Source organism: Takifugu rubripes, chromosome 1, assembly GCF_901000725.2.
Source record: "Takifugu rubripes chromosome 1, fTakRub1.2, whole genome shotgun sequence".
Classification (NCBI taxonomy): Eukaryota; Metazoa; Chordata; class Actinopteri; order Tetraodontiformes; family Tetraodontidae; genus Takifugu; species Takifugu rubripes.
The window spans coordinates 25,380,621-25,406,167 of NC_042285.1; the positions used below are offsets into that span (position 1 = coordinate 25,380,621).

The following is a 25,547-nucleotide window of genomic DNA, read 5'->3' on the forward strand; positions in this document are numbered from 1 at the left end:
TCCTAACTCCATCACCTTTAGATAATTTAGGACCATATGAATTCTCTGGATTCTCACTCTTTTGTCCTCTGTACTATCAAAGCTTTTTCTAGATGTTTCCAGTTGTTTGGCATACTGATGAAATGCTTTAAGGCAAGCTGGAGATCAACATCTGGCCAAGCCATCTCTCATCTGTATGCCATCCAAAGACATCAAACAAGCCTTGACACTGAATGCCAACATAGCTGTTTTATTTCAAACATGCATTCCATCACATTAAAAGGTTTAAAGATAGAACCTGCAACTGAAAGTTTAAGAAGAAAAATTCAGGGATGCCAATTAATCATTTGGAAATCTAACTCTTCAAAAAACGGACTTCATTCATGCACTTCCCTCTCCTGAACCACCACTTTTTTTTTTTAAACGTGACCTCCAGGCATTTCACTTACATCATCCTCTCCTTCAAATCAATCAGCTGTCCCACAAGTTGTTTAGAGCCTAAACCTAACTTAGACCACATAGCCAACCCCTTGTCACCCACCAACACCCACAAAGCTCCACTTTGCACTTGTAATATAAAACAACCTCTTACATCTTACAAATTAGGTTGAACCACGAACCAACGTTCAATTATGACTGACAGTTGCTATTTTGTGGCCTTTCAAAAGTCACCATAGTTCTTGAGATAAGCTGGAAAAGTTATATACAGTACTGTTTGTTTTACAGTTTAAAGTGTGCTGCCAGTGCATAATGGCATATATTATTGTGTTCTTATTATTGTTATCAATGAATGATGACAATTTTTGAGCATTTCTGGGACTTTAGCACAGATTAAAAGAAGATGACAAAAACAAGTTTTACAAGTCTATGAAATTCTCAGGATTTGGATCTTGGAGAATGTTATGGATACTACAAGACCTGCAGGCCTACAAAAGACAGGTCACTTTGAAATTCTTCATCCAGCTGCATCAACACATGCATTTGCAACGAATGGCCCTTTCAAAATGTTATTATGGATATCTGTGTTTTTATTATTTAGAAAGAGGTTGACACCCACCGTTATAGTTCAAGACTTTTACGTCTGGTCCACATATGACCTGTACTGGGCTGGGTTTGCAATTTATCGCTTAAAGCATTGCGCAATGGGTGAACTAAGAAACGTATGTAAAGATGTCCTGCACACACAAAAACATTGAAGATAATGTGGATAACAAAGAAAAAATGACAGAACTGAAGCATTAAATTGACAAATTGTGTCATTTGAGACTTTGCTGTAGCTGATTCTGCAAAAATCTCCACAGTTCCTATGCTGCAACATAATAGGATCTCATTTCAGACCCCACTATGGATGAGGGTTTTTACATAAACTGCTTATTTTCTCAACAAATCTCCTGAGAGTTTTGACATGATTCTAAATTTTACACTGTGTGGAACGATGTCCGGCCATTCTGAACGCTCCCTGGGAAATCCCTCCCCCTGAGTCTTTATGTTTCCTCCTGTCATCCTCCCACATGGTCACATGGCAGGATCACAAGGCAGATTGGTGAGTAAGTGCCAATCAAGGAGCAGGAGACCCTTTAGAGGGGATGTCCTAATTGCACACTTTTTGAGCAAATAGTCACTTTAACTTGAACCTACAATTGCATTTAGCCCAAAGATACAAGAGCAAACTGCGAGCAAAGTTCCTTCAGCTATCTCTCTCTATCTCTAGAGTTTTTGTTTTTTACCATTTGCAAATGTCCGCTCCTCCCATTTGTCCATTTGTTGAACATCATAAATTGTGCTTTGAGTGGCTCCCACAATGTTTTGCATCCCTTAAGAATTGACAGGGCATCTGTGCAGCCCACGTTTCACAGATACCATGCACACTGGGCAGTTGATGAGGCTTTTTCCTCCACAAGGAGTTCTACTCAAAATGTGCGATCTGGAGAGCCCAACCCCACTGACTTTGTGAGAAAAGAGGCGTGTAATCAAGTCACTGCTCAAAAATGCAGCATATGTTTCTAATCATAGTCAACTGTGAACCTGGTTGGATTCACATTTGGACGTTTGAGATTTGAGGGTGTTTTCATCAAAAATCAAAAGTGGCAAATGTCTCTTATATAAACCCCTCACTTAAACTGAGCCGCAGTAAATGCAACAGTAATTGCAACCATAGTGGTGTGCAACAGCAGATAGCTGTAAATTTACTGTCATTCTATGAGGCCCTCAACATGTGGAATATGCCTTGTGATCTACTATGGTTTCCCTCTGTCTTTCTCCCTCTCTTTCATGCCCCCCCCCCCCCCCCCCCCCCCTTCCCACACACACACACTAGCAGATACACAGTGATTAGCCACATTTTTCATTGAGGCTTCAGAAACCATGGACTTTCCACTGTTTAGTTTTGGTTTAAATGCAATCACTCACCTACACCACTAACAGGCCGTCTGCAAAATCACTGGCTGTCCCACATGAAAAAATTTGGATTAAAACACAGACTTTAATTGCTATGACAAAAAAGAACAACAAAAAACCTACCAAAACCCGAATTGTTAAAATTTGCAAATCTAATTTCAACATCGCTGCCAGTGTGAAAATATTTCTTCACAGTCCAAGATGCCTTTCCACCACAGGGTGGTGCTCTACTTGTCTGTCTTGGTGTGAAACAGAACTTGAAGAGTTAAACCTGACTCATTTAGGCCAGTTCAATCAATTCTGAAATTACCCAGAAGATGGACATCTTTAAGGAAAAAACACAATCAGGCAAATTTCCTGTGCTCGATGTCTCTCACGACATCATGTGGAGAAACAACATCATTTCGGTGACCACATGGAAGATCAAACACTTCAATATGGACGGAAGAGGTGAGCGCAACAAGAACACTCAGGTGTTCCACCTCCACAGAGCCACAGCTCTAAAAGTGAGTCAAATGCTCCACGCAGCATCTTCACGTCTCCTCACATCTGCTTTGGATTAAATTGCAGCCTGTTCTGCCTCACAGGCAATTCAGTGCCGATGCTCAAATTCCTCCACAGACACACAGCGTACTCTTTAAGCCAATAGAGCAGTTGGATAAATGTTCCAAATGTTGAGAAGCAGCACAAAAGCGGGGGTTCATTTCCCTCCAGAGCACGGTTTCAGAGCCGGAGGGTGACATCACCTCACAATCACTGACAGATGTCCACAGGACTGTTTCCTGTGGACGCAGAGCTGCTTTTCCAACAATAATCTTCACTTTAAAATCTTTCTAATCCTTCCCTGTGTAATCTAATAAGCTTTGTAAAAACTATTGACTCTGTCCAGGCAAAAGTACAACAAAAGGGAATACACAACTGAATCTGGAACTTAAACACAGGATTCTGGAAACAATAAAGAACATCTTTACATGTATTCATGGAAAATAGAAATTAGTTCAGAGTGCAAACCTCAGCCACCTTCGCACATAATTCCCCAGTGTTGCAGAAGGATTCACTTACCACTGTTCCCGTCTTGACATGTAACAATCAAAACCTGAGCAATGGAGATGAGCAGAAAAACCAAAATCCTTAAGTGCACCGAGCTCATCTTGTCTAAGAGCAAGACATGAGCCTTCCTTGTGCAGAGCAAAAGGGGAAAAAGGATGAAAAGGTTAAAAAAAAGGAGGGGAAAGGTTCAGGTTATCACTGCAGCACCATGAATTCAAGTGTAGACCCTCCTTGTAAGCAGCAAGCGGACCCAGCCCAGACTGCGCGAGTGCTTTTTTTGAGTGTGTAGTTACAGCTTTAAATGAGAAGAATGCTGCCGAGCCTAATTTTCCTCCCCCTTTTGTCAGCCCTCTTCCATAGCCATCCTCTCACAGCCTGTGGGAGAGCTACACCCATGTTCACAAGTTCTCATACTTTCCAGTGAATCTCTTTCTGTATCTTGTCTGAAACTTTCCCAAAGGCAACGAAAAGAAATGATGCAAAAGAAGAGATAAGGGACAAAATTATTTTCTTGTGTGAAACTATCACTGATATTGTTTTTTGTGTCTAACGTCGTCGCTAAGCAAAATCATAAAAGTGCTGTTTTATTGCTGTCTCTGGGGCACCAAAAGGGAGACACAGTAAGCCAAGAATCCCTCTTTTACAGGGCAAATAAAAGTTGGAATAGAACTTATAACTCTGCTGTGTTTGAAGGACAAAATGTGTCCGTGTGTTTTTCACTCAAAGATTGTCAGTTTGTTTGCTTCAGATGTGTTACTTTATTTGCATTTCCGAGGCATTTAGGCTGCACAGAGAGAAAAGGCAAAGTGACACTGAATGACAGGAATGGTGGGTGGTCATGATCCTGGGAGCAGGGTGTAAAAAAAGAAGACAGAAATCTGGGGTCAACTCCTCCTGACTTGCTGCTAGAATGTGGAATCCATTGTGCTAATAAGAGATTTCATTCTAATGGATCATCAGGGAGGCTACCTAGATCTTATTCTGCCCCATGTGTGGAGTACATTCACGTATTTATGGTTAAAAAAAAAAAAGTCCAGTAATTTAATTACCTTGGTGAATCAGTCTCTGCCAAGTGAGGCAACAGGGAAAGATGAGCCCATTTTCCGCCAAACACATGAAAGAAGCTTTTGTAGTTTGGTCCTCTGAGATGTTCTTAAAGACGCCATTGGTGCATTTTTAGGAAACTGAAGAAAACAACTCAAACAGAATCCAAAAGGATTTTTGTCTTATTTTTGTGCACTTGCAGGATCAACTTGGTAGGTTCTGAAAATAGACAAGACTGAAGCACTAGTTCTATAACTTACCAGAACAAACAGTCTTGATCCCTTGCACGATTCCTAGATGCTGACCTTTTGTCATTATGACCAGAAATGTCTGAGTTCTTACAGCTTTTCTTTTTTGAAATGGTGCTTTGTTGCTATGAAAGTTATGGGGAAAATGTAAACACATAAATAGCAAATATTCTAAGTGAAAATGTCCCATCAGTATTTGGGCCAGTGTTGACACGGGAGCCTGTGCGGTTTATCTTTTTCAGACTGTGGCCAAAAATGGATGGTGACTCTGTTCACTGCTTCAGTGCCATGGTGTAGGTGCTTCTTCACTACTTTCCCATCTAGGAGAGCATCAGAAAACTGTGTTTTTCACCTCATCTCTCACTTAATGTTACATACAGTATACTTGATTTTGGTGACACATGGATCGACTACCTGGAAGAGCTTCCTGAATTATGCATGACCAAATTGTGTTTATTTTATCTGATATTGATTGATTTACTAAAATTAATAATAAGGACTCATGTGTCCTGGCACTATTTACTGTACATGTTAAATTTCTTAAAATAAAACAAGTTATTCTTGACTTTTGCTGCACACGAGTAACCTTAAAGCATTTACCAGGAAGCAGCTGCGTGCCATGCTCACAAGGTGCTAAAAGCAGGTGATTGGCTTCCCATCAGATTGTGTGTGTGTGTGTGTGTGTGTGTGTGTGTGCGTGCGTGCGTGTGTGTGTGTGTGTTACGGGGGAGGGGGAGGCCCGAGCAAGGTTGATGAGGAAGACAGCTGTTTTCTTGTCCTGCCCAAAAACCAGTTCAGCCAATTCAGAGTCCCTCTGCAGCCACACTGACGAGACGTGTTAGTGGGTCATCAGTGGAAACAGTGGGGGAGAAAAAGGAAACTCCATGATATCACAAACATTGCCAGTTGTTGTCTGTACGACAGAAACGGGGAGGGAGGTTACTCTGAAAGACCAACTGAGTTAACTGGTGTTTTGACACCACCTACACAGTTTTTCCAAGGGATTGGTTGGACAAATAAAGTGCATGACTGTGCACTCAGAACCTTTGAAACAATGTGGTCTATTTCCAAAAATCTTGCATGAAACAAGATTTAAAACCACCAATACCATTTCATTTTACAGCACATTCAGAGATCCCCAGCTGTCCTTTAATAAGCCCTTAGTTATAATCCAGTTTTCCTTCCTTATTTAGATGAAAAGCAATCCTGGAATTTGATTTTTGGAGCGAGGTCATTTGGTCTGCAGCAGGGCAACTTTCCCAAGGGTAAAATCCTTAAAGTACCGGTATGGTTTAATTTCACTTCAGAGAGCCTTAGCATTGACCTATAAAACTAACTGAATTCTTTATTTGGAAATCTGTGTCTGCTTAAAACAGAAGTACTCTAATTTACCATGTTTGGTAAATTAGAATATACTGTATGCAGTGGAATATACAGTGAGACCACACTGTAATTCACTGCACAGGCAAAATCTTGTGCACTTAATTTAGTATTTTTTAAAATGATAACATTCTCCAGGGCATTGCAAGTGGTCCTGTGACTGGAGGTTCTCTATGCTTTCAGTTGTGTTGTTAGCAAGCTGTTGTAGCGTAATAATTTTAGTCATCCTCAGAATGGAGGATTTTATGTTTGCAGTTAACTTAACAATGAAAATATGAAAAGTTTTCCATTAAGTCTTACTTCCTGAAGGATCTTGACCACAGGTAGTGAATCAATCTACAGCTCCTGGATTCTTTTACATCAGCAAATCAGGAACATTATGCTGTCATCACCAGGATCATTAAGAACACACGAGGACTAGTTCAAACCAAATTTGAGCTTTGCTTCCTGCCTTAATTCACCTTCTCTTGGAGCAGACTGTAAAATAATAGTAACATTCTTCCTTTTATTTATTTATTTTTCCTGATTAAAATAGTGCAGATTGATGATACAGTAACAATCACCAAACATAGAAGGATATAGATGGATCAAAAGACTGACTTCCTTTAGAGGAAGATACAGTGTGGGTAGATTTTCAGAAGGAAATTCTTTGCTTAAACAGACGCAGAGGTGAAATGCTGCCAAGCATGCAGCCATCACCCAACGCTAAATCATCGTGTGGAAAATTAGGGAATCAAAAATTCAGAGTCAATTCAGTGAATGTAGATATTTTGTAATATATAGTTATGGCATTTGTTTATGTGTTCATTAGCTTTAACAATGGAAACAATGATTGTACAAATAAGATGTGTTCTGTTAGAGGGGAATTCTTACTCCTCCTTATTTCATGCGATGGCTTAAACCCAAACTCACCATTGTCGTCTTCAAGCTTAACTCCTCCCACTTTCATAGTGGAAGGAGTTAAGCTACATATTGGCTTTCCCTTCACAGACACTTTTGAGGAAGCATATTCAGCATTATGAAACTTTAAAGTGTTAAGATTTTGGCACTTTAAACTGGCGGGCTGTCCAACAGAAAGGCATGAGCTACGTTGCTGTTCCACACAGCCTTGACGTTCACACAACATTTGCAATGTTTTTGATGCAATCCCGCGACTTTGGCTCTGGGCTGCCACAGAATGGAAATCATTAGCTAGTGTCTTCAACTCTGGTTACACCAGACAAATACTGCAATTAAGATTAACAACAAAGCGATGTTCAAAGTCAATCAGGCAGTGTTGCTCATACTTCTCTTCAACCAGTCACCAACTCGGTTTACACAATCTCTGATTTACAAGTCGTATCTCCTCCTGTTGCTTTCTTGCAAACTGCTGCATGGTTGTGAACAGGAAGTGTGCCAGAACAGATGGAATGCACATGTAGCCAAGTGTAAAATGCTGTCCTACATGGTTTAGAGAATTCTGTGGGACAATTCTTAAACTGGTGGGTACCTGAAATCTCACAGCTGGGAACTTGACCTGGGAATTAATTATATCTACATTCTTTATTACAACTCAGAGGCACCAGATTCATTTTGTGTTCATCAGATTTCCAAGTAATTCAGCAAACTACATCCATCCTTAACACTCATCTGGTTCTCCTCTCATTTCCTGTTGTCTGTCCCCTCTTAATAAGTGCACACAATACTCTGACAGCTCCTCCACAACAAAGCAGAATGCGCCATTCTCATACTGTTGCTTCAGGGGCATGGCTACAAAGTCTGCAGAACAGTCTTTGAATGTTTGGGAAGTTCAAGGAGAAAATTATTGGCAGACTTCATGGTACATTCCAGCGAGCGAGGAGTCTGTACTAGGAGCTGGAGCCAAGCCATTAATAACTTTCTACATATGTGATAAGTATGTTTTTAAAAAAAAAAAGCATTGTACATTTAGTAAACCAGATTTTCTTTCCATTGCTAGTTTGTGCTTAATGGGACTTATTTATCTCACCTCCAAGACTTTGTTTGTTTAAAAACAGTGGCAATGAGCATAGATTGCAGGACATTAAGAAATATTCATAAGTAGGTAGGGCTGTTTTCCTTCACAGAATTCTCTCAGCTGCTGTTTGGACTTCCCAATTGGAAAAAGCGCCACCCTGCTATCTCCTGCTTGTACTTCAACTGTCCTCCCTCCATTTCAGCCAAACCTGTGATGACTTCCTCCTCAATGTCATGGTTCTGGATCATCTGCTAAAGTCGTCTCACCCCGGTTCCTCCTCTCCCACAGCCCAAAAGATAATCCAGGCTGATAACACCGAGACAAGATCAGCGACTTAAAAAAAACCCATGATTTCCTTAACAGACTGAAACACATGTGCTGGCCAAAAGTTCATAACAGCTCCACAATTATTTAAAGTGAACCAGAATATGTTTAACTGAAACATGCAACTAATTGGCGGAATTAAACAAAGTGATTTCTCCTGACTTATTAGTTGTTCCTCTATATTAATTAATAAAGATAAATCACTATTTTTATATCTATATGGATAACTGCCTTATTTTGTCATAAATCTTTCATACATATAATTTCATACATTCTAAATTTACAGAAAAAACAAAGCACAAAATTTTAAATGTATTTTTGCAATACTTTTGAGACAAAACATATTCAAACCCAATTAGAAGCTACAGCATATTCGCTCAAGGCTTAACAATTCTCAGAGGGCTAAGTAAAGAAAACTTTGTAACCTACACCTGAGCCCTTCCACTAGTAAAGTTCTTCATCCAGGATCTCAGCATTCTGCATGTTTGGACCATAAATTCCACATTAGAGTCATGTATGTATAAACTGTTGTCTGGGGCACTAAATGAGGTTGTGTTCTGTTTTCTTAAGAGAATTGTGATGCAACTAGCCTTCAACTGACACATGACTGTGTCAAACTAATGTTTATCATGTTCAGTAGACACTCAAGTGAAGTAGAAGAGCAGGATAACGTAATACCATAGAAGTATTTCATTTCACTTCATTCACACATATATTTATTGTATCTTGATTTTTTTTAATGTTTTATCAAGACACCTTTGTTAGCAAACAGGCAGAATGGGTGAACACAGTGGCCTCAACTCTGCCTGGTTTACATGATGTTTACTGTCCTCTCAGATCACCTGAAATCTCTGGAGAGGTACGAAAGTATCTGGATCACAATGCAAAGCCTTCAACATGAAAAAGGAGCAAAATCCAGAGTCAAGTCCAGGCGAGTCAAGTTTGCAGCATCGGTGGAAACTGAGCATTTGACCGCTGAGGTGAGAAAGACACAAAGGGTGAGTAGGTTATCTGTGGCCATCGGACAACTGATATGAGACTGTTGATGATATTTCAGCAAACGTTTCCACAAACCTAAAGGCGCTAAAAATGACATGCAATGAGGAGCCATGCAAAGCAGGGAACATGCAGCCCTTACAATGTTTTAATTACAAAGAAGAGAATAGCTTATACCTCTTTGATCCTTTTCTTTTAAATTTGTGACTTCATAGTGATGATGAATGCTCCTACATGCATCGTCCATCACAACAAGTCCCAACAGACCTCACAAACAGAAAAACCATCGCGGGGTCACAAAGACAGACATCATAACACAACAGATCAGTCAGCATTCTGGACAAGCTCCTTCAGGCAAAGAGTGAACAATGTGGGGAAGGGATTTCGTGAGTACTGCGAGAAGGCCAAAGGTTGAACCGAGCAGAAAGTTCCAAAAAATAATGACCTGTCAACGACCAACATCTTCAGATTTAAGATATCAGGTAACGTCTGAAATGTCGCTGAAGCGTGCTTCAAATATAGAAGGCTGCTTCTTTTTAGTGATCTTTAACCATGTTGCTGCTTGAAATCAGCAGGAAGATTCAGAGAACTGGAACCACAGGAGTAAAAAAAATAGTGGTATGAAGGTTTTCAGAGTGGGCTAATGTCTGACCACATGTACATTTGGTTTTACATGGTTGCAGGGAAATGATTTGCACCTTGTGGAAAATGTGAGGAGAACTGAGGCCACTGAGCATGAGTCATTGGCGAGCTATCTCTGAGGGGGATGGAAGTCCTGCCTTTGAGTGCAGGACTTGGACTTTTGTTTACTTTCCAGACAGAAGAGCTGAGAGGCACGAGAAGGGGGAAAACGGTCGGCAGAAACGTGCCTTAAAACCATTCAATGTTAGAAGCAATAGTTTTAGCCGAACCTTTTTAGAATTTATAATTGCTGTGTATTTGTATACTTTAAATTTGCAAAATGTCCATGTATTAGCTATATTTGACCTATTTGTGTTCTCTAGATGCAATCAGAATTGAACTATTATCTGGCTCTTTGGATGGAGTTCCCATGGAATCAAGGAGGAGGGTCTGAATGGGAGACGCAACAGATGGAGGTGGTGTTGACACCACCTCTGTTGAGCTCATCCAGTTTCTTTAGAGAATATTACAACCACTGGCATGGATTTACTCACATATTAACCCTCGAATATTGTGAACTATCTAGGTATATTACAAAACAAGCATATGATTCTTGTGTCATAAACTGATATTGTCTCTTAATAGGCATAATTAAAATAACTCACACAGTTGCAAAACATATTTTTCTCATGTTTTTTTAAAACATGCAAGTTATGACATCAGGGATTAATACAATAAGCCCCACAGTAAGAACTACCAGAGCTAAGGAAGGATTCCACTAGTGAGCACAAGGTGGAAAAGCTCATTCATTTGCTTACATTGGTCATTTGCTCCTACTCCTACAATATGAGCAGAGCAGCAATGTTATGGAGGACAACGTTCCAGTCAGCATCCAGCTGGTTTATAAATATAACCTAATACCTATTTTAAAAGAATATATTATCTTTCCTTCAACCAAATATTGGTCCATTTGGGTGTTAGATGAATGCCTTATAACAAAAGACTGCGCCACTTGCAACTGGTTAGCATATTAGCGTTTTGGAAGTGGTTTGGTAAAATCTGATTTTACAGGTGCATCCTGTCAGACAAAATGGAGCCCCAGTTCAAACGTAAAGTTGTCATAATTGTCATTTGAAAAATTTAATTTAGCTCATTCTGTGACCATGCCATATCTTTGCAAAGTAGAACTTGCATTTGCATTAAAGTTGATAAGGGTTTAACCATTACTCATAATTCATTGAATATATGCTTAATGGGCACAGGAAGACAGGGTGACCAAGAATATTTGGCCATAACCAGCCTGAGAAAAAGAAGATGCATCCAAAATAATTCTGTGGAAGAGATACAAACACATCAGCCACTGTTTAGTGGAAACTGATTGAATCCATATTATTTTCATTATGTACGTTTCACAAAGCATCCACTCAAGATTTTAATATCTACAGAAAGCTATGTCAGAAATTACCTCAGGAGCCATACATCCATATATTATCATGCCCATCTGTCATTTTTGTAGCATCATACATGGAGCAAGATTGAACTTGCATGTGCTGAGTGCAGCACAGCCCTTATACACTAGAAGCTCTTCATATTCTGTATGTCTAAAGGGCTTTTAGCACAGCTGTCAACTCAAATTGGATTCTGGAAGCAAATTTTTTTTAATGCATCTGACATTTGGTGGGGCAAAGACCTTTAAAAGAAAGAAGAAAATCAGTTCACCAGTAGATCCCACAGTTATCCAGCAACTCACTATGCAAGGACAGATAATGCAGTTAATAGATTAAGTATTTTGAGCCTTTGTATCTTGAGGTTTCTGTCTTCAAAGTCCACTCAGGGCTGTGACAACTGCCTGTCAACAACTGTCTATAAGTGGACTCCAGCTTTCCTCCTGATTTCAAGAAAGTAATTGCTAACTGAGACTTGAATATTCTTTCCGTCCCACTGGGAAAATTCACACCTGAATAGAGGCAAAGATTGGTGTTTTAGCCTGTGCTGGATGGAGGTTAGGCTCCTTCATTCTCTAAGAAATAATGCAAAGTTACACTTTGATTTACAATCACATCAGACGAACACATGTACTACAATCATTTAAAAAAGCATCCACTCAGTCACCTTTTGCTAAGGCATGCTGGGGTTTTTCATAAAAATCAGCCAGAACTAAAATCCGAAGAGCTTACAGCCAGAGAGCTGCAGACATGTGTTTCCAATTTTTAGGGCCACAAACAACTGGAACCTCCCTTTTGCATTTGCATGCATGCTATTTTGTCTCCTTGATATGAAAAATTTAAACTTTTCTCCTCGACCATGCTCACTTATGGTGTGATATAATAGCAAGCGTTTCATCCAAGCCCCCGCGACCACAAGCAGGGCCGTTCTGCCTACGGAGGCAGAAAATTTCCAGGCCTTGTAGACTTCTGGTAATGAAGCCTTCTCTGATTACAATGATGTACTGAAGAGGTGAAATGAGTGTAACAGTCTCATGGAATACTGGAAAGTGAAAAAAAAAGGTTTTTCACCAAGTTCTGCGACATTTGTACAATAACGCTTTTGTGGTTTAAAGCTGTTTTAATATCTGGTTTATTGTACAACACTTTAGTAGTCAGTAGACAACATTCACATGTAGACAGAATAACAGAAATGACCAAATTAGACAATTTAAAATGAAAATAGTTCCAGGAGATTCCATGGACTGTTGACAGAATGTTGACAGTTGTTGCATGAAAGGGGTTCTTCTCCTTGCTGTCAAATCATCCTGAATGCTGATAAGTTGTTTTTGACAGATTACTTGTCTTTGGCTGTCATAGAGAACCTCTTCCTCTTCTTCTCTTGATCAGATCTGTCATCAATATTTCCTTCCTCATCATGAGCGTTCTTCCTTTTACCGCCTACATTTTTAGTCGATACAGCATCAAAGGGTAGATGATGCTCAACCCTCTTGCTGTTTGACCCCCTGATGTGGTCTTTCTTGCTCAGGACCACAGCAGAGGTAGCATGAGCTGACAGTTTGGCTCTTTTTGAAGCCTGAGAAATCTCACCGGTAACTTTGTTTTCAAGTTGCCGTTTTCTGTCCCATTTAGTGCGAGTCACCGCCATGGACTCTGGACTGGGCTGTGGGCTCACAGTGTTTGTTTTGCCAGTAGATGGTGCTGGGTAAGCACACCTGGACTCATCCCAGGACTGACCTCTGCAGAAAAAAAAAAAAAAAAAATTCCATCAATGACTTCAGGTAAAATATTATCTTTGAGGTTTGGAGGTCAACGCTGCAACAATTAACTTACGAGGTGCAGAGGGGGAAGAGCAGGGTGACAAATTTATGCTTTAGAGCTTCAGAAGGTGTAAGCCTTCCGGCAGGATCAAGCTGAAGCATCTTCTTCAGTATGTTTACAAAAAGGAGGATATCCCTCTTTTCTCCACCTTCCTTTAAGTCCTGGAATGACAAATAAAACAAATTAAAATTACAGCTAGGAAGTCACCAGAAGACAACTGGGACAGGCTCCAGCCTGCCCCCACAGGGAAGCAGTAATAGAAGATAGATGGAGGAACAAGAAAGGCCATTCAGGTTTTCAGTAAGAAACCTTGAAAACACTAACCTGTTTGAGGTCATCCAGAGATGCTCTTGTTCAGTTTTGTAATTTTCCTTTGTCAACAGAGCAGAAGAGTTGCACAAACACAAAAACTTTTAGATACCAATACCTTAAGTTTCCAGGAACCTTGAGAATCTTCCTCAAAGTAAAGTTGAGTTTTCACACCAGCATTGAGCTGCATGTCTGATGGTTGACCCTATGTCTTCAGCATGTAGTTCATCTGTAAGTGAAACAAAATGTTGATTTCGAATTTTCAAAGCTTCAAAATAATTTGATGAAAACTATCAATAAACCGCAAAACCCCCGAAACTCACTCCAATGGACTTTAAGGTTTCCAGTGGAGCCGCCAGCTGTGAAGACATGAGGTGATGGTAAGACAGGAACGATGGGTAGATTCTATTAATAATGATTAAAGGAGATAGGAACACAGTAGTAAATACCTGCTGGACAATCATGCTGATTGCCTTCAGCGGGAGATGGTGAAAAGGTCGCTGCTTGACAAAGCCATACAGACTCCTGTCCAGGTGTTCAAACACAAGGCAGTTGAATCCCGTCAGTAAACGTTGTGTAAAACCGCACTATGTTGCACTTGTCAACGTCCAACTTTTGCAGTTTATTAAGGGTTGTTACCTGTGGAAACATGTTTTCATTTGATTAAACCCTGTGCATAGGGTGGGTGGGTGATGGTGGGAGAGATTCCATACAGTGACTGCCACTCACCTCTCGCATCATTTGGTTTTTCAAGATTTTTCTTTCTTAATCATTTTGACAGCAACCTTTTTGTTGGCAACAATGCCAAATGAGCCCTCTCCAAGAATGGACTGCACCAGGTAAGTGGTGGACTTAGAGTAAAGCAGGTTTCCAGAAACCAAGTGGCTTCCTCCTGTGGGTTGAGCAGATGGTATGTTCGACATATCTGTGAGGAGAGCAGCATAGGGATGTTAGCCACATTCAAGATTGGCAGATACAAATGCAGCCAGGTTCTGCTTAATAGCAGATTTTATATTGATCATATGTTCATGTATTGATGTCATGAATACACCAAAAAAACAAAAAGAGAATAGGAACAAGCTTGTGCGCATTAAATGAGGGCGTGTCCTATTGTAAATTATCAAGAGGATCTCACTACCAAGATGCTAAACCAACCTCAAGCTTGCATTGGCCCCAGATCACAAATAAATTTAATGAATATGATTATAGTCTGAATTTCCAATAATACTGTTGGTGATAACAAGTATGGAAAATATCTTTGATTTGGTGATGAAAGGCATAACTTTTTTAGAGAAAGTAGCTTTGATGTTTCTTTGATCTCTTTTTTTCATTATGTTATAAAGAGAATAGGAATTATATTGTAACCTTTTAGAAGATTGTGTACCAGCTGTTGTCCCTTTGTGTTGATATCTCTATATAAAATAACTCCAAATGCTATGAACGGATTTAAATGAAATTTTCAGGAATTGTTGATAATTGGCCAAAGAACATATTTTTGTGATCTTCCAGATTCCGGTGGGACTTTGACCTTCCAAAGATCAATGCCAAGGGGCTTTGATCAAAGGGAAACCTACACTATACATTATTATATATAGATTTGTGACATGGCACATAGCTGACTTTCAAAATAAAAGCCATGGCAGCTCCTTAACTGAATAAATTTGTCTGTTTTCTTTTGAAGCACAGACAACTGCAGCTCACATTTAAAGGTCCCATGATATGATCTATTTGGCTTTTAAATAGGCCTTCATGATCCCTGAATACCCTGAGGTCTCGACCCAAATTCACCCAAGGTGCAGAATTACTGCCACTGCAAGGCAGTTCCACAATGAGTTTTTCTTGTGACGTGCAAATTACTTGTCTGCAGCTTTTAATGCGAATAAGGAGAGAGATGGTGTGCAGGGTGGTGTATGGAGGTGTGGTCTTGTGCAAAAACTCCGGGGGTGGGGGTGTGGGGGTTGGGGGTTCTGCAGGGAGGGGGCCGGCCTATGCAAATAACTCCCGCAAAGATGAGACTGAATCTGAGCAGCCTGTTTTGAGCCCCGGTTTACCACTGGGTGGGCTGCAGAGACACGTTTGCTTTCCTTATTCTGTGGGTTGGTAGTTGGGTGACTTGGTCCCATGCTATTGGACCCTTAAATGTTTCACCTGATATACAGCTTCTCTTATTACCCCTTAGACAAACTGAAGTTCCCTTGAAATAGATGTAGCATGAATACCGGTGCCCTGCAGGTCTTCTGGTGTGCTTCAGTCTACATCGGTTTAGATGTGGTCAGAACAGAAATGAGTTATTAGTAATTTCCCCTCCCTGTATAATCAATTAGGTTTCATTTACATGAGGACATTATAAGATGCAGGATGTCACATTATTGTCTGATTTATCTGTTGGGATGGAAGTCCAATGTTGATGATTCTCTGCTGAACAAAAAAAACGAAAAATACATTTTTAGTTGGTAATTATAACTTCTGTAAAAATTCTTGCTTGAAAGACTGGAATCAAAGTTTGGAACAAATGCAGACACTGGTGATGTCACTTTCTTTTAGGATGTGAGCCTTTTCTTTCCAGAGTCACGGACAGGCAAAGAAAATGGATGGCCCAGATATTCCAGTTGCTTCTACAGATGGGTAACCCAGCCCTTTGTGTCTTCAGAGTGGGGGTCTCCTCTCACTCCAACTGGAATGCATTAGTCATTTATCATTTTTAGCTCTATGAGTCAGGAAGAAAAATGTTTTCCCCAGTTGGAAAAAAGCCGTGGTTGAAGTGCAGGGACATTTTATTGTGCTGCGCCTGGTGCACCATTTGTCACTGTAATTAAAAATACAACTCCAGTTAATCAAAATAGCACAAAATATGGGAAGCCCAATGGAGCAGAGGTATGAAAGCTTCACCCCAATATCCCTTGACTCCCATCAGAACATGATGTCTTAGCCTTGTGTGTTCTGCATGCAACATGCCTGTACAGACACCTCTTAATGTATACAGGAGCTTTAAAGGGCAGTGACACGCCTTTACTGGAGCTGAGTGATGGAGAGGGAAAGCTTATCCCGAGGCAACTGCAAACGCAAAGCGACGTTACAAATAGCTCATAGGTGAGTAATGACAGTTCTTCAGAAAGATATTTATTCAACCATGTCAGGTTGGAGTTGGTACCTGCCTTGACTCTGGGTATGTCCTACGAGGTGTGTGGAGTCTTCTAATAATTCACTGAGCACCGTGTACTGACTTGCAAAGACAGAGAGGTTTGGCAGGTTGTTTTATCCGGGATATCACTAAACCTGAGGTCTGGTCTTGATATTATTCTGCTGTTTTGCAGGCATGTTCAACTACCAACATTCTGTACAACATGTTTTAATTGTAGGTTCTGCTGCAGCAGTGTAGACATTAACCCAGAAGTAGAAGCTAGTATCAATCCTGATGAGGGTATTCCTGTAACTTCTGTCATTCCAAGCTCTCTTGAGATTTCTTTAGAGTAAAACTAAAGAATACTGCTGAAGTAGTTTAGATTTTTTCTCTGTTGGAAGCTTTTGTCCCCTGATGGACAAGTGTCGAGTGCAGACAAGTGCTGGTTTGTCCCAGACATACACAAAATTGTCTCCTCAGATTGGGGACAGTAGAGGGACGTTGTGGTACTTCTCAATCTCTGGAGACAGGTTGTGTCTTTGCAGATTAATGATTTGCGCAGCACACATCTGCAACATACATATTAAATGTCTTTGTTTGCTTCCCACGGTTTATTTCACATCCTGATTTGTTCCCTCAAATGCATGAGACAAATCCACACGCTCCGCTGCACATTCAGATGTCACAGGAGCTTTTATTCGGGCAGAAAATGCAACTTTGAAACTTTCCAGCTGCACTGGCCACAGCTTTCATTTCACTGCATTTGATTTCCCATCTGAAAGCAAGGATGGATTTGGATTAATTGATTTTTTTGGCACTGTCCACCCTGAAGGCCAAATAATATTCAGCACTTTCTCTCTGTGATTTCTGCTGCATAATCCTGCAAAGCAATGTGACTCTACTCCTGAATGGAGAGGTGGTAACACTCAGGTTTGTTTTTGGACAATCATGATTTGAAAGACATTGTTGAGTTTTCCCATAATGTACTCTCCATGTAAAAATGCAATGGGCAAACATTCCCTCTGTCCCAAGAGAATGCTTGACGATGACCTCAGCGCTCCAATCTGTTCCCCATACCGAGAGGAAAGATAATTAGCCTTGTTTCCTGAAAATACAGGGGCCCCATGGTTGGGACTCCCCATCGTCGGGTCACTTTACCTCCATATGGTGGAATGTAGCTGCTGAGTCATATTCCCTGACAATATCCCCCAAAATAACATGTCACGGCTGAATGGACACAGTCCTATAGTATTATTCTTTTTAATACATCTCCTGAAATCTGCATGTCAAGTTGTTCAAGGCGTATCTCCTTGATTTTGTAGTTCAACTCCTTATTTAGCTTTTAGCTCAGGCAGCATATTAAGTCAGCACTGCACCACACAGCGGGCTTTAGATGTGGGTGACACTGTTTACACAGCTCCTCTATGGCAGTGTTTCCTTCCTTGTTGACAGTCAGCGTTTGAGTTTACATGGCGTTTTGGCCTTTGTACTGGCATCCCAATAACTGTCAGAACGCCTCCAAACGCCTTGATGTATGTCTCACATGTGGGGATAAAGTTGCATTCAGCGGTTGTCGTGAATGTGCCCTACAATTTGAGTGAACTCATAAAGTACACTGAGGTCAACAAATGCTGCTTGTTAACTCTGGTCGGACCAAAGTAGATACTTAGAGTTTACAATAAAGTATACATGACCTTTTAAAGCAAAATGATGCATTTGAGAGTTTTTGCACATTTTTTTGAATGTGTTTTCATTTTTCAGGTCCATTTTTTTCTCTTTAAATTCAGTGTGGGGCAGTGTGAAAGCCACAATGGCTTTTTTGCTTGTATCACATCTGGGAGACTCTCCAGAAGGAAATGTGTGCTTTCAGGTGGCCCTGCAGCCTCCTCTTGCCTGTAACTTTGGAACATGATTTAACAGCATTTAGCAGCTCTACCGTTCACTTAATCAAACCCTCTGGGTGTTGAGGAAGCTGAGGCAGCACAGATGTTTTTTGCCACGTCGTAAGTCATATTAGGGCTTTTCCACAGTTCTGGGAGTGTTTTCTGACATTTGTTTTGAGATTTGATGATGTTACACGGTTGTTAGGTTTTGTTTTAAAAAAAATAAAAAAATTTAGACCTTCATTAATTATTGTTGCAATGTCCGTTTAAGAATGAGTGCTGTTGAACCTGGCTCATAATGGGACGGGCTCATGGTTTTTTTTATCATCTGCACTTTATAGGCTCATTCCAGCCAAATTTCTTTCAGAAAGTCTGCTTTGGCTTCCTCCATTTGTTTGGACAAGAATGTTCTGGATTTAAGCTTTTCAAATTCACCATGAATTATTATAATTCATGTGATAGTCTTCATTTAAAAAAGCTAATTTTGCAAAACAGTTTTTGATTAGCCCAGTGTAAATTATCAACTTTTGAAAAATCCAAAACTTTGAAACCAATTATTATTGAAGATATAAAACATTTTTATCGATCTTCTCCCCACAGTTTGTTTGGCAACTTCTCCCTTCACACCAGATTATTCCAAAACACTTTGCACATGCAGGCTGGTATAAACAGGAAGGTAACAGGTCTGATCTGGTTACAGTGACCATCCACCTCGCCTTCTCGCAGCGTCATGTTTCTACTGCAAGGTGGAGCCTACTCACCTCCAAAACTCTGGAGGAACAACCTCCAATTCTACCTTGGCTGCTCCACCATGTTTGGGCTTTAGTAGAATCCACATGTTGCTCACCATGTTACTTTTATTTTGAGTCCCCCAACAACCACCACCACCAGCAGCAGCAGAAGCACTTAACTGGAGTGGAAAATGTTCCATTTGAATGATTCTCCAGCTGTGAGCTGTCTGCTTTGCAGATTTTAACATTTGAACAGTGTCCGATTCATGTCTGTCTTCTCTGTTTTCTTGTTTTGAAAAGATATGCCCTTGCAAATATGGCAGCAACATAGAAAGTGAAAATGAAATTTGACACTGAGGAATTGCAAATAATTTGCTGTTTTTCTTTTTCCACTTGGATGAAACTTCAGGCTTTGTATACTTCCTTCTTTTATTTGTATTTGATGTATTTGTTCTTGCTGTTCGACTTTAAAAGGCAGCAATTAACCAGTGGATACGTGATATTATTGTGAAATTTTCATAGAGGCTTTTTTTCTTGCAACAGCTACTAAAATGTCAGAAGTGGGATTTGAACCCACGCCTCCAGAGGAGACTGCGACCTGAACGCAGCGCCTTAGACCGCTCGGCCATCCTGACATGGAACCCAGGTTCTGAGCTCTCCTGCTCTATGGTAATGAGCTTTGGGTAATGACCGAAAGAACAAGATCACGGGTACACGGGCCGAAATGAGCTTCCTCCGTAGGGTGGCTGGGCTCTCCCTTAGAGATAGGGTGAGAAGCTCTGCCATCTGGGAGGAACTCGGAGTAGACCTGCTGCTCCTCCGCGTTGAGAGGAGCCAGATGAGGTGGCTTGGGCATCTAGTTAGGATGACCCCTGGACGCCTCCCTGGTGAGGTCTTCAGGGCATGTCCCTCCGGTAGGAGACCCCCGGGAAGACCCAGGACACGTTGGAGAGACTATGTCTCTCGACTGGCCTGGGAACGCCTGGGGATCCCTCCGGATGAGCTGGAAGAGGTAGCTGGGGAGAGGGAAGTCTGGGCTTCTCTTCTTAGGCTGCTGCCCCCGCGACCCGACCCCGGATAAGCGGTAGAAGATGGATGGATGCTCTGTTGGACAAATGCTATATAGCAGCAAACTTTAACTCAGAGACATACCGAGAGACCGCAACAGTAATTGCAACATCTCCTGGCGTGTCCAGGAAACGCCAGCCTGACATATTCTTATTAATGTGGTGCGGTTGCCATCTGGCGGATCATTGCTGTACTGCACATGTCAATTGCAGCGACATATAGGCTTGTGTTTCACGCCAGCTGTCGTGAGAAGGAGCAAGGTGCACGTTTGCTGTTGGTAAATTATAAGAGTAAAACTTTCCAGAATACATTCTGAATATTCTTTGTTTAAGTTTCAAGCAATTTTGAACTGAAAATTGCAACGTTGGTCTGTAATATTTGTCTACCCACTTTCATGTCTGATCAGAAACACAATAAAGCATGAGCCAGACCGTGGAGAACCAGTGGCTACTACTGTGTGCCACCTCTTCAGGTTAGGACTCAGCAGTCCACTTACACCTAAAGGAGAGCGGGCACTCCTTTAAGGACAGCCAAGTATGGGTACTGAAAAACCATCATTAAACAGAGATGCCGGGCTATGGCACTTCCTATTACCCACATACAATGCAGTACTCCACTCCTTCCAACAACAAACCAAACGTTCACACCATTTTAGGAGACCTGGTTACTCACCACCATGTGAGCCAGCAGACAAAGGGGAGACACACCAACTGAAACTAGGTTGAACGACCCTGCCAACGACTCTCAGGTGACCACCCAGATCATTAGCACAAGGGCTTTATGGTCCACAAGGGCTATATTTTAAGCTCTGTCCCCAGCGAGTTCAGAACTGAAGAAGCCTTATGGATAGAAGGCGAAACGTCTTCAAAAGAGAAGAAAAAAAAGTCCAGTTGACAAAGCAAACCACCTTAGATAATTATGACCTGGATGATTGAGAATCTACACAGACATCTAACATCAGACATACACAGGGATGCGTCTCTTGGCGTACAGAAAAAAAAGTTATCAACTTTTGAGAACTTTTTAAGTTATCAAATCCAAATTTTTGAGACCAATTATTATTGAAGATATAAAACATTTTTATCGATCTTCTCCCCACAGTTTGTTTGGCAACTTCTCCCTTCACACCAGATTATTCCAAAACACTTTGCACATGCAGGCTGGTATAAACAGGAAGGTAACAGGTCTGATCTGGTTACAGTGACCATCCACCTCGCCTTCTCGCAGCGTCATGTTTCTACTGCAAGGTGGAGCCTACTCACCTCCAAAACTCTGGAGGAACAACCTCCAATTCTACCTTGGCTGCTCCACCATGTTTGGGCTTTAGTAGAATCCACATGTTGCTCACCATGTTACTTTTATTTTGAGTCCCCCAACAACCACCACCACCAGCAGCAGCAGAAGCACTTAACTGGAGTGGAAAATGTTTCATTTGAATGATTCTCCAGCTGTGAGCTGTCTGCTTTGCAGATTTTAACATTTAAACAGTGTCCGGTTCATGTCTGTCTTCTCTGTTTTCTTGTTTTGAAAAGATATGCCCTTGCAAATATGGCAGCAACATAGAAAGTGAAAATGAAATTTGACACTGAGGAATAGCAAAAAATTTGCTGTTTTTCTTTTTCCACTTGGATGAAACTTCAGGCTTTGTATACTTCCTTCTTTTATTTGTATTTGATGTATTTGTTCTTGCTGTTCGACTTTCTGAATTATTTAAAAGGCAGCAATTAACCAGTGGATACGCGATATTATTGTGAAATTTTCATACAGGCTTTTTTTCTTGCAACAGCTACTAAAATGTCAGAAGTGGGATTCGAACCCACGCCTCCAGAGGAGACTGCGACCTGAACGCAGCGCCTTAGACCGCTCGGCCATCCTGACATGGAACCCAGGTTCTGAGCTCTCCTGCTCTATGGTAATGAGCTTTGGGTAATGAACAAGATCACGGGTACATGGGCTGAAATGAGCTTCCTCCGTAGGGTGGCTGGGCTCTCCCTTAGAGATAGGGTGAGAAGCTCTGCCATCTGGGAGGAACTCGGAGTAGACCTGCTGCTCCTCCGCGTTGAGAGGAGCCAGATGAGGTGGCTTGGGCATCTAGTTAGGATGCCCCCTGGACGCCTCCCTGGTGAGGTCTTCAGGGCATGTCCCTCCGGTAGGAGACCCCCGGGAAGACCCAGGACACGTTGGTGAGACTATGTCTCTCGACTGGCCTGGGAACGCCTGGGGATCCCTCCGGATGAGCTGGAAGAGGTAGCTGGGGAGAGGGAAGTCTGGGCTTCTCTTCTTAGGCTGCTGCCCCCAAATATGGCAGCAACATAGAAAGTGAAAATGAAATGAAATTTAACACTAAGGAATTGCAAGTGTGTTTTTCTTTTTCCACTTCTCCAAACTTCAGGCTTTGTATACTTCCTTCTTTTATTTGTATTTGATGTATTTGTTCTTGCTGTTTGACTTACTGAATTATTTAAAAGGCAGCAATTAACCAGTGGATACGAAATATTATTGTTAAATTTTCATAGAGGCTTTTTTTCTTGCAACAGTAAGTGGGATATTACAATTACAGTAGGAATGTCAGAAGTGGGATTCAAACCCACGCCTAAACGTGTGGTTGCCTGTAAAAATGTCTGAATGTCCGCACAGCAGAAATCTTTATTTATATAGCAGTTCTGGTAAGAAATTACTGCCAAAATACTATATTATATAATATTAAAATTAAACAGAGCGCTGATCTCATATTTTCTCTTGACGTGAATGGGAATTGCGTTGTTAGTCTTCTGGCATAGTCCAAAAGCTAATGTCAGAAGTGGTATTCGAACGCACGCCTCCAGGGGAGACTGCGACCTGCGTAATTTTGAGAGCTTTTAAACGAGATCAGCCAATCACCGCAGCTGCGAATTTCATACCTCAATATGATTGGTGGATCCTTCCCCTTCGGTTAAATTCCCCTCGTTGACCAATCACAGCGCCCAATTTTTGAAAACCGGCAGGTTGATCCCGCCTCCTCGTTTTTTTTTCGCTCATTAAATTGCGCACAACCGCTGTTCGTTCATATCTTCGTAGAAAGCGGCAAATAAACAATATTGACATGGTGAGTGTTTAGCGACACACACGAAATGGATGATTATATCATTCGGGAGAACTAGCGTTGTTTTCGATTTTGTCATGTTATATGTTCGTGTTTAGCGAGTCTTCGCTAGCCGCTAGTTGCTAATACGTCGACGGGTTTTTGCAAAACTACAATAGAGTCATCCACCGGCTAAAGTGTGCGCTTGTGAGATTTTAGCAGTGTCGAGTATTAACTCCTTTATTACGTTGTTGTGGCCTGTACACCCCCACCCCCACTGCTGCTACTACAGTGGAGCGACATTTTGATGGGGGAGGGAGTGGAAGTCTATTTCACACTTACTTTACTGACAACGCTGTAGTTTCGTTACTTTATTAGCAGTAATGGTTCAGTAACATTATAGTATGTATAAATTATTATATACAGTAGAGTGAGAGGAAAAAAGCTGCAGCCCTCTTTCATTCCATAAAGTTAAATACATGACATGCTGCTGATCTGAGCGTCAAATGTTCACACACTCTCATGCAGATGCCGTCGGTGGGTTCAGGGCATGACCCCTAATGTCTGCTCATACGTTTATGTTGATGGCATGCATTTAAATAATGTCTGTGTATTTATGTCATCAAAGGCAGCAGCAAAGAAATCACACAAGGCGATGGGAGACGGAGAGTGGATGTCTCGCCTTGGTCAGTTTGCCAGCACTGGGGTCTGGCCTGCAAGGGAGGGCAACAGGCCAGCCCCCCGACAAAGAAAATGGTTTGATTTGTATAAAAAGGTAAGTAGCTTATTAAATTATACTATTAATACTGATAGAAATTGGGCCCTATATTAATTCCAAGGATTTATAATTTCTAGGTTGAATAAATGTGGTATAATGTAAATTTGTAATTACTAAAAAAGAGAAGCAATCTTTTAAGATGTATGAAAAACCTTTTAAGCAAATTACTGTTGTTTTCAGATTGAGAAGTGCCCAAAGATGTCCCATGGACAAAGATCCTTGTTCGGGGACATGATAAATTGCATCTGTGGGTTCCACGTACAGAAGGTAACAGTGTGTGTGTGTGTGTGTGTGTGTGTGTGTGTGAGTTCGTTTCAGTTTAGTTTATTTGTAAAGTGCAGTTAATGCAATGAGTTAAGTAATGATGCTTCTGCTCCGTCATGAAGGGACAGCCAGCTGCAGCAGCTGTCTCTCAAGCTCCTGCTCCTGCCCTGCAGCAAAGCCCTGCAGGCAGCGATGTCCGAGGGACCCCAGTCTTGACCCTGGCAATGGTATTTGGATAGTTATTCACATTTAAAAATTATCAAAAATCAGATTGCCTCAAATGTGAGTGTCTTCTTTTCCTTTTGTCTACAGACTCCACCAGCTCCTGTCCACAGTTCCCCGTCTTCTTCAGGAGTGTCTGCCACTGTGTCTGTAAGTAATACTAGATTTAATTTAATGTTGTGTAGAGCATGAGATGTGGTTATTAACAGTGTCGGCTGTATTGTCGTTTTGTTGATTTGGTTCTGTTTTGTCTTTTGTATAGACTGCTGCCTCCAGCCCTCTTGAGTCCACTCTTGGGACGCCAGCAGGAAATCAGCTGCCCCGTTTATGGTCAGAGACCTTGCCGGTTGAAGACCATAAATGGATTTCTAAGCGGCTTTTCCGAACTGGACCCAAGGGAAAGCTGGAGCTTCAGGACCACCTAAAGCTCTGGTACTTCCCACCTCAGCCCAGCGGGGTGTATAATCAGGCTCCAGGTCCAGACCGCTTTTTTGCCCATCCACTTCTTGTCTGGATGCCATACAAGTTGTGGAAGGTGAAGGTGGTCTGTCCCAACCAGGGCTGTGGGCTGCACCAACTAACTGGTGCGGGCCTGCATAAGAGGGCACGGCAGGTTCTGGATGTAGATCGGACCTACAACATGGTGGCAGAAACTTTAATCTGCAATAAATGTAGATCCTCCCATGTGTCATGGAGCCAGACTGTGCTCACACAACTGGACCTGGCACATCGGTCAGAATTTAGGGTCATCCTTACACGAAAGTGAGTATTTTCTTTCTCGCCATGTCTTACACACAAGTTTGTACAATATTCTTACTGATATGTTTTCT

At 41.4% G+C, this 25,547-nt stretch overlaps 2 protein-coding genes and 2 non-coding genes across 4 annotated transcripts in view; 1 reads left to right on the forward strand and 3 right to left on the reverse strand.

Moving 5' to 3' along the window:
* col5a2a (collagen, type V, alpha 2a) overlaps positions 1-3,718 on the reverse strand; it is a 27,449-nt gene extending 23,731 nt beyond the window's left edge. The window contains exon 1 of the mRNA XM_011612242.2: positions 3,439-3,718. Within this exon, the coding sequence (XP_011610544.1) occupies positions 3,439-3,526 (88 nt within the window). The 5' untranslated portion in view covers positions 3,527-3,718. The remainder of the gene's footprint in view (positions 1-3,438) is intronic.
* Positions 2,729-25,547, forward strand: part of LOC115252713 (uncharacterized) — a 26,036-nt gene continuing 3,217 nt past the window's right edge. The window contains exons 1-7 of the mRNA XM_029848627.1: positions 2,729-2,882; positions 9,235-9,377; positions 24,082-24,228; positions 24,412-24,498; positions 24,618-24,722; positions 24,808-24,867; positions 24,980-25,479. Coding sequence (XP_029704487.1) covers positions 9,279-9,377; positions 24,082-24,228; positions 24,412-24,498; positions 24,618-24,722; positions 24,808-24,867; positions 24,980-25,479 — 998 coding nt within the window. The 5' untranslated portion in view covers positions 2,729-2,882; positions 9,235-9,278. The remainder of the gene's footprint in view (positions 2,883-9,234; positions 9,378-24,081; positions 24,229-24,411; positions 24,499-24,617; positions 24,723-24,807; positions 24,868-24,979; positions 25,480-25,547) is intronic.
* Positions 19,877-19,959, reverse strand: trnal-cag (transfer RNA leucine (anticodon CAG)). The gene has a single exon. It is a non-coding gene; the product is annotated as a tRNA-Leu (tRNA).
* trnal-cag (transfer RNA leucine (anticodon CAG)) lies at positions 22,188-22,270 on the reverse strand. Its single transcript has one exon. It is a non-coding gene; the product is annotated as a tRNA-Leu (tRNA).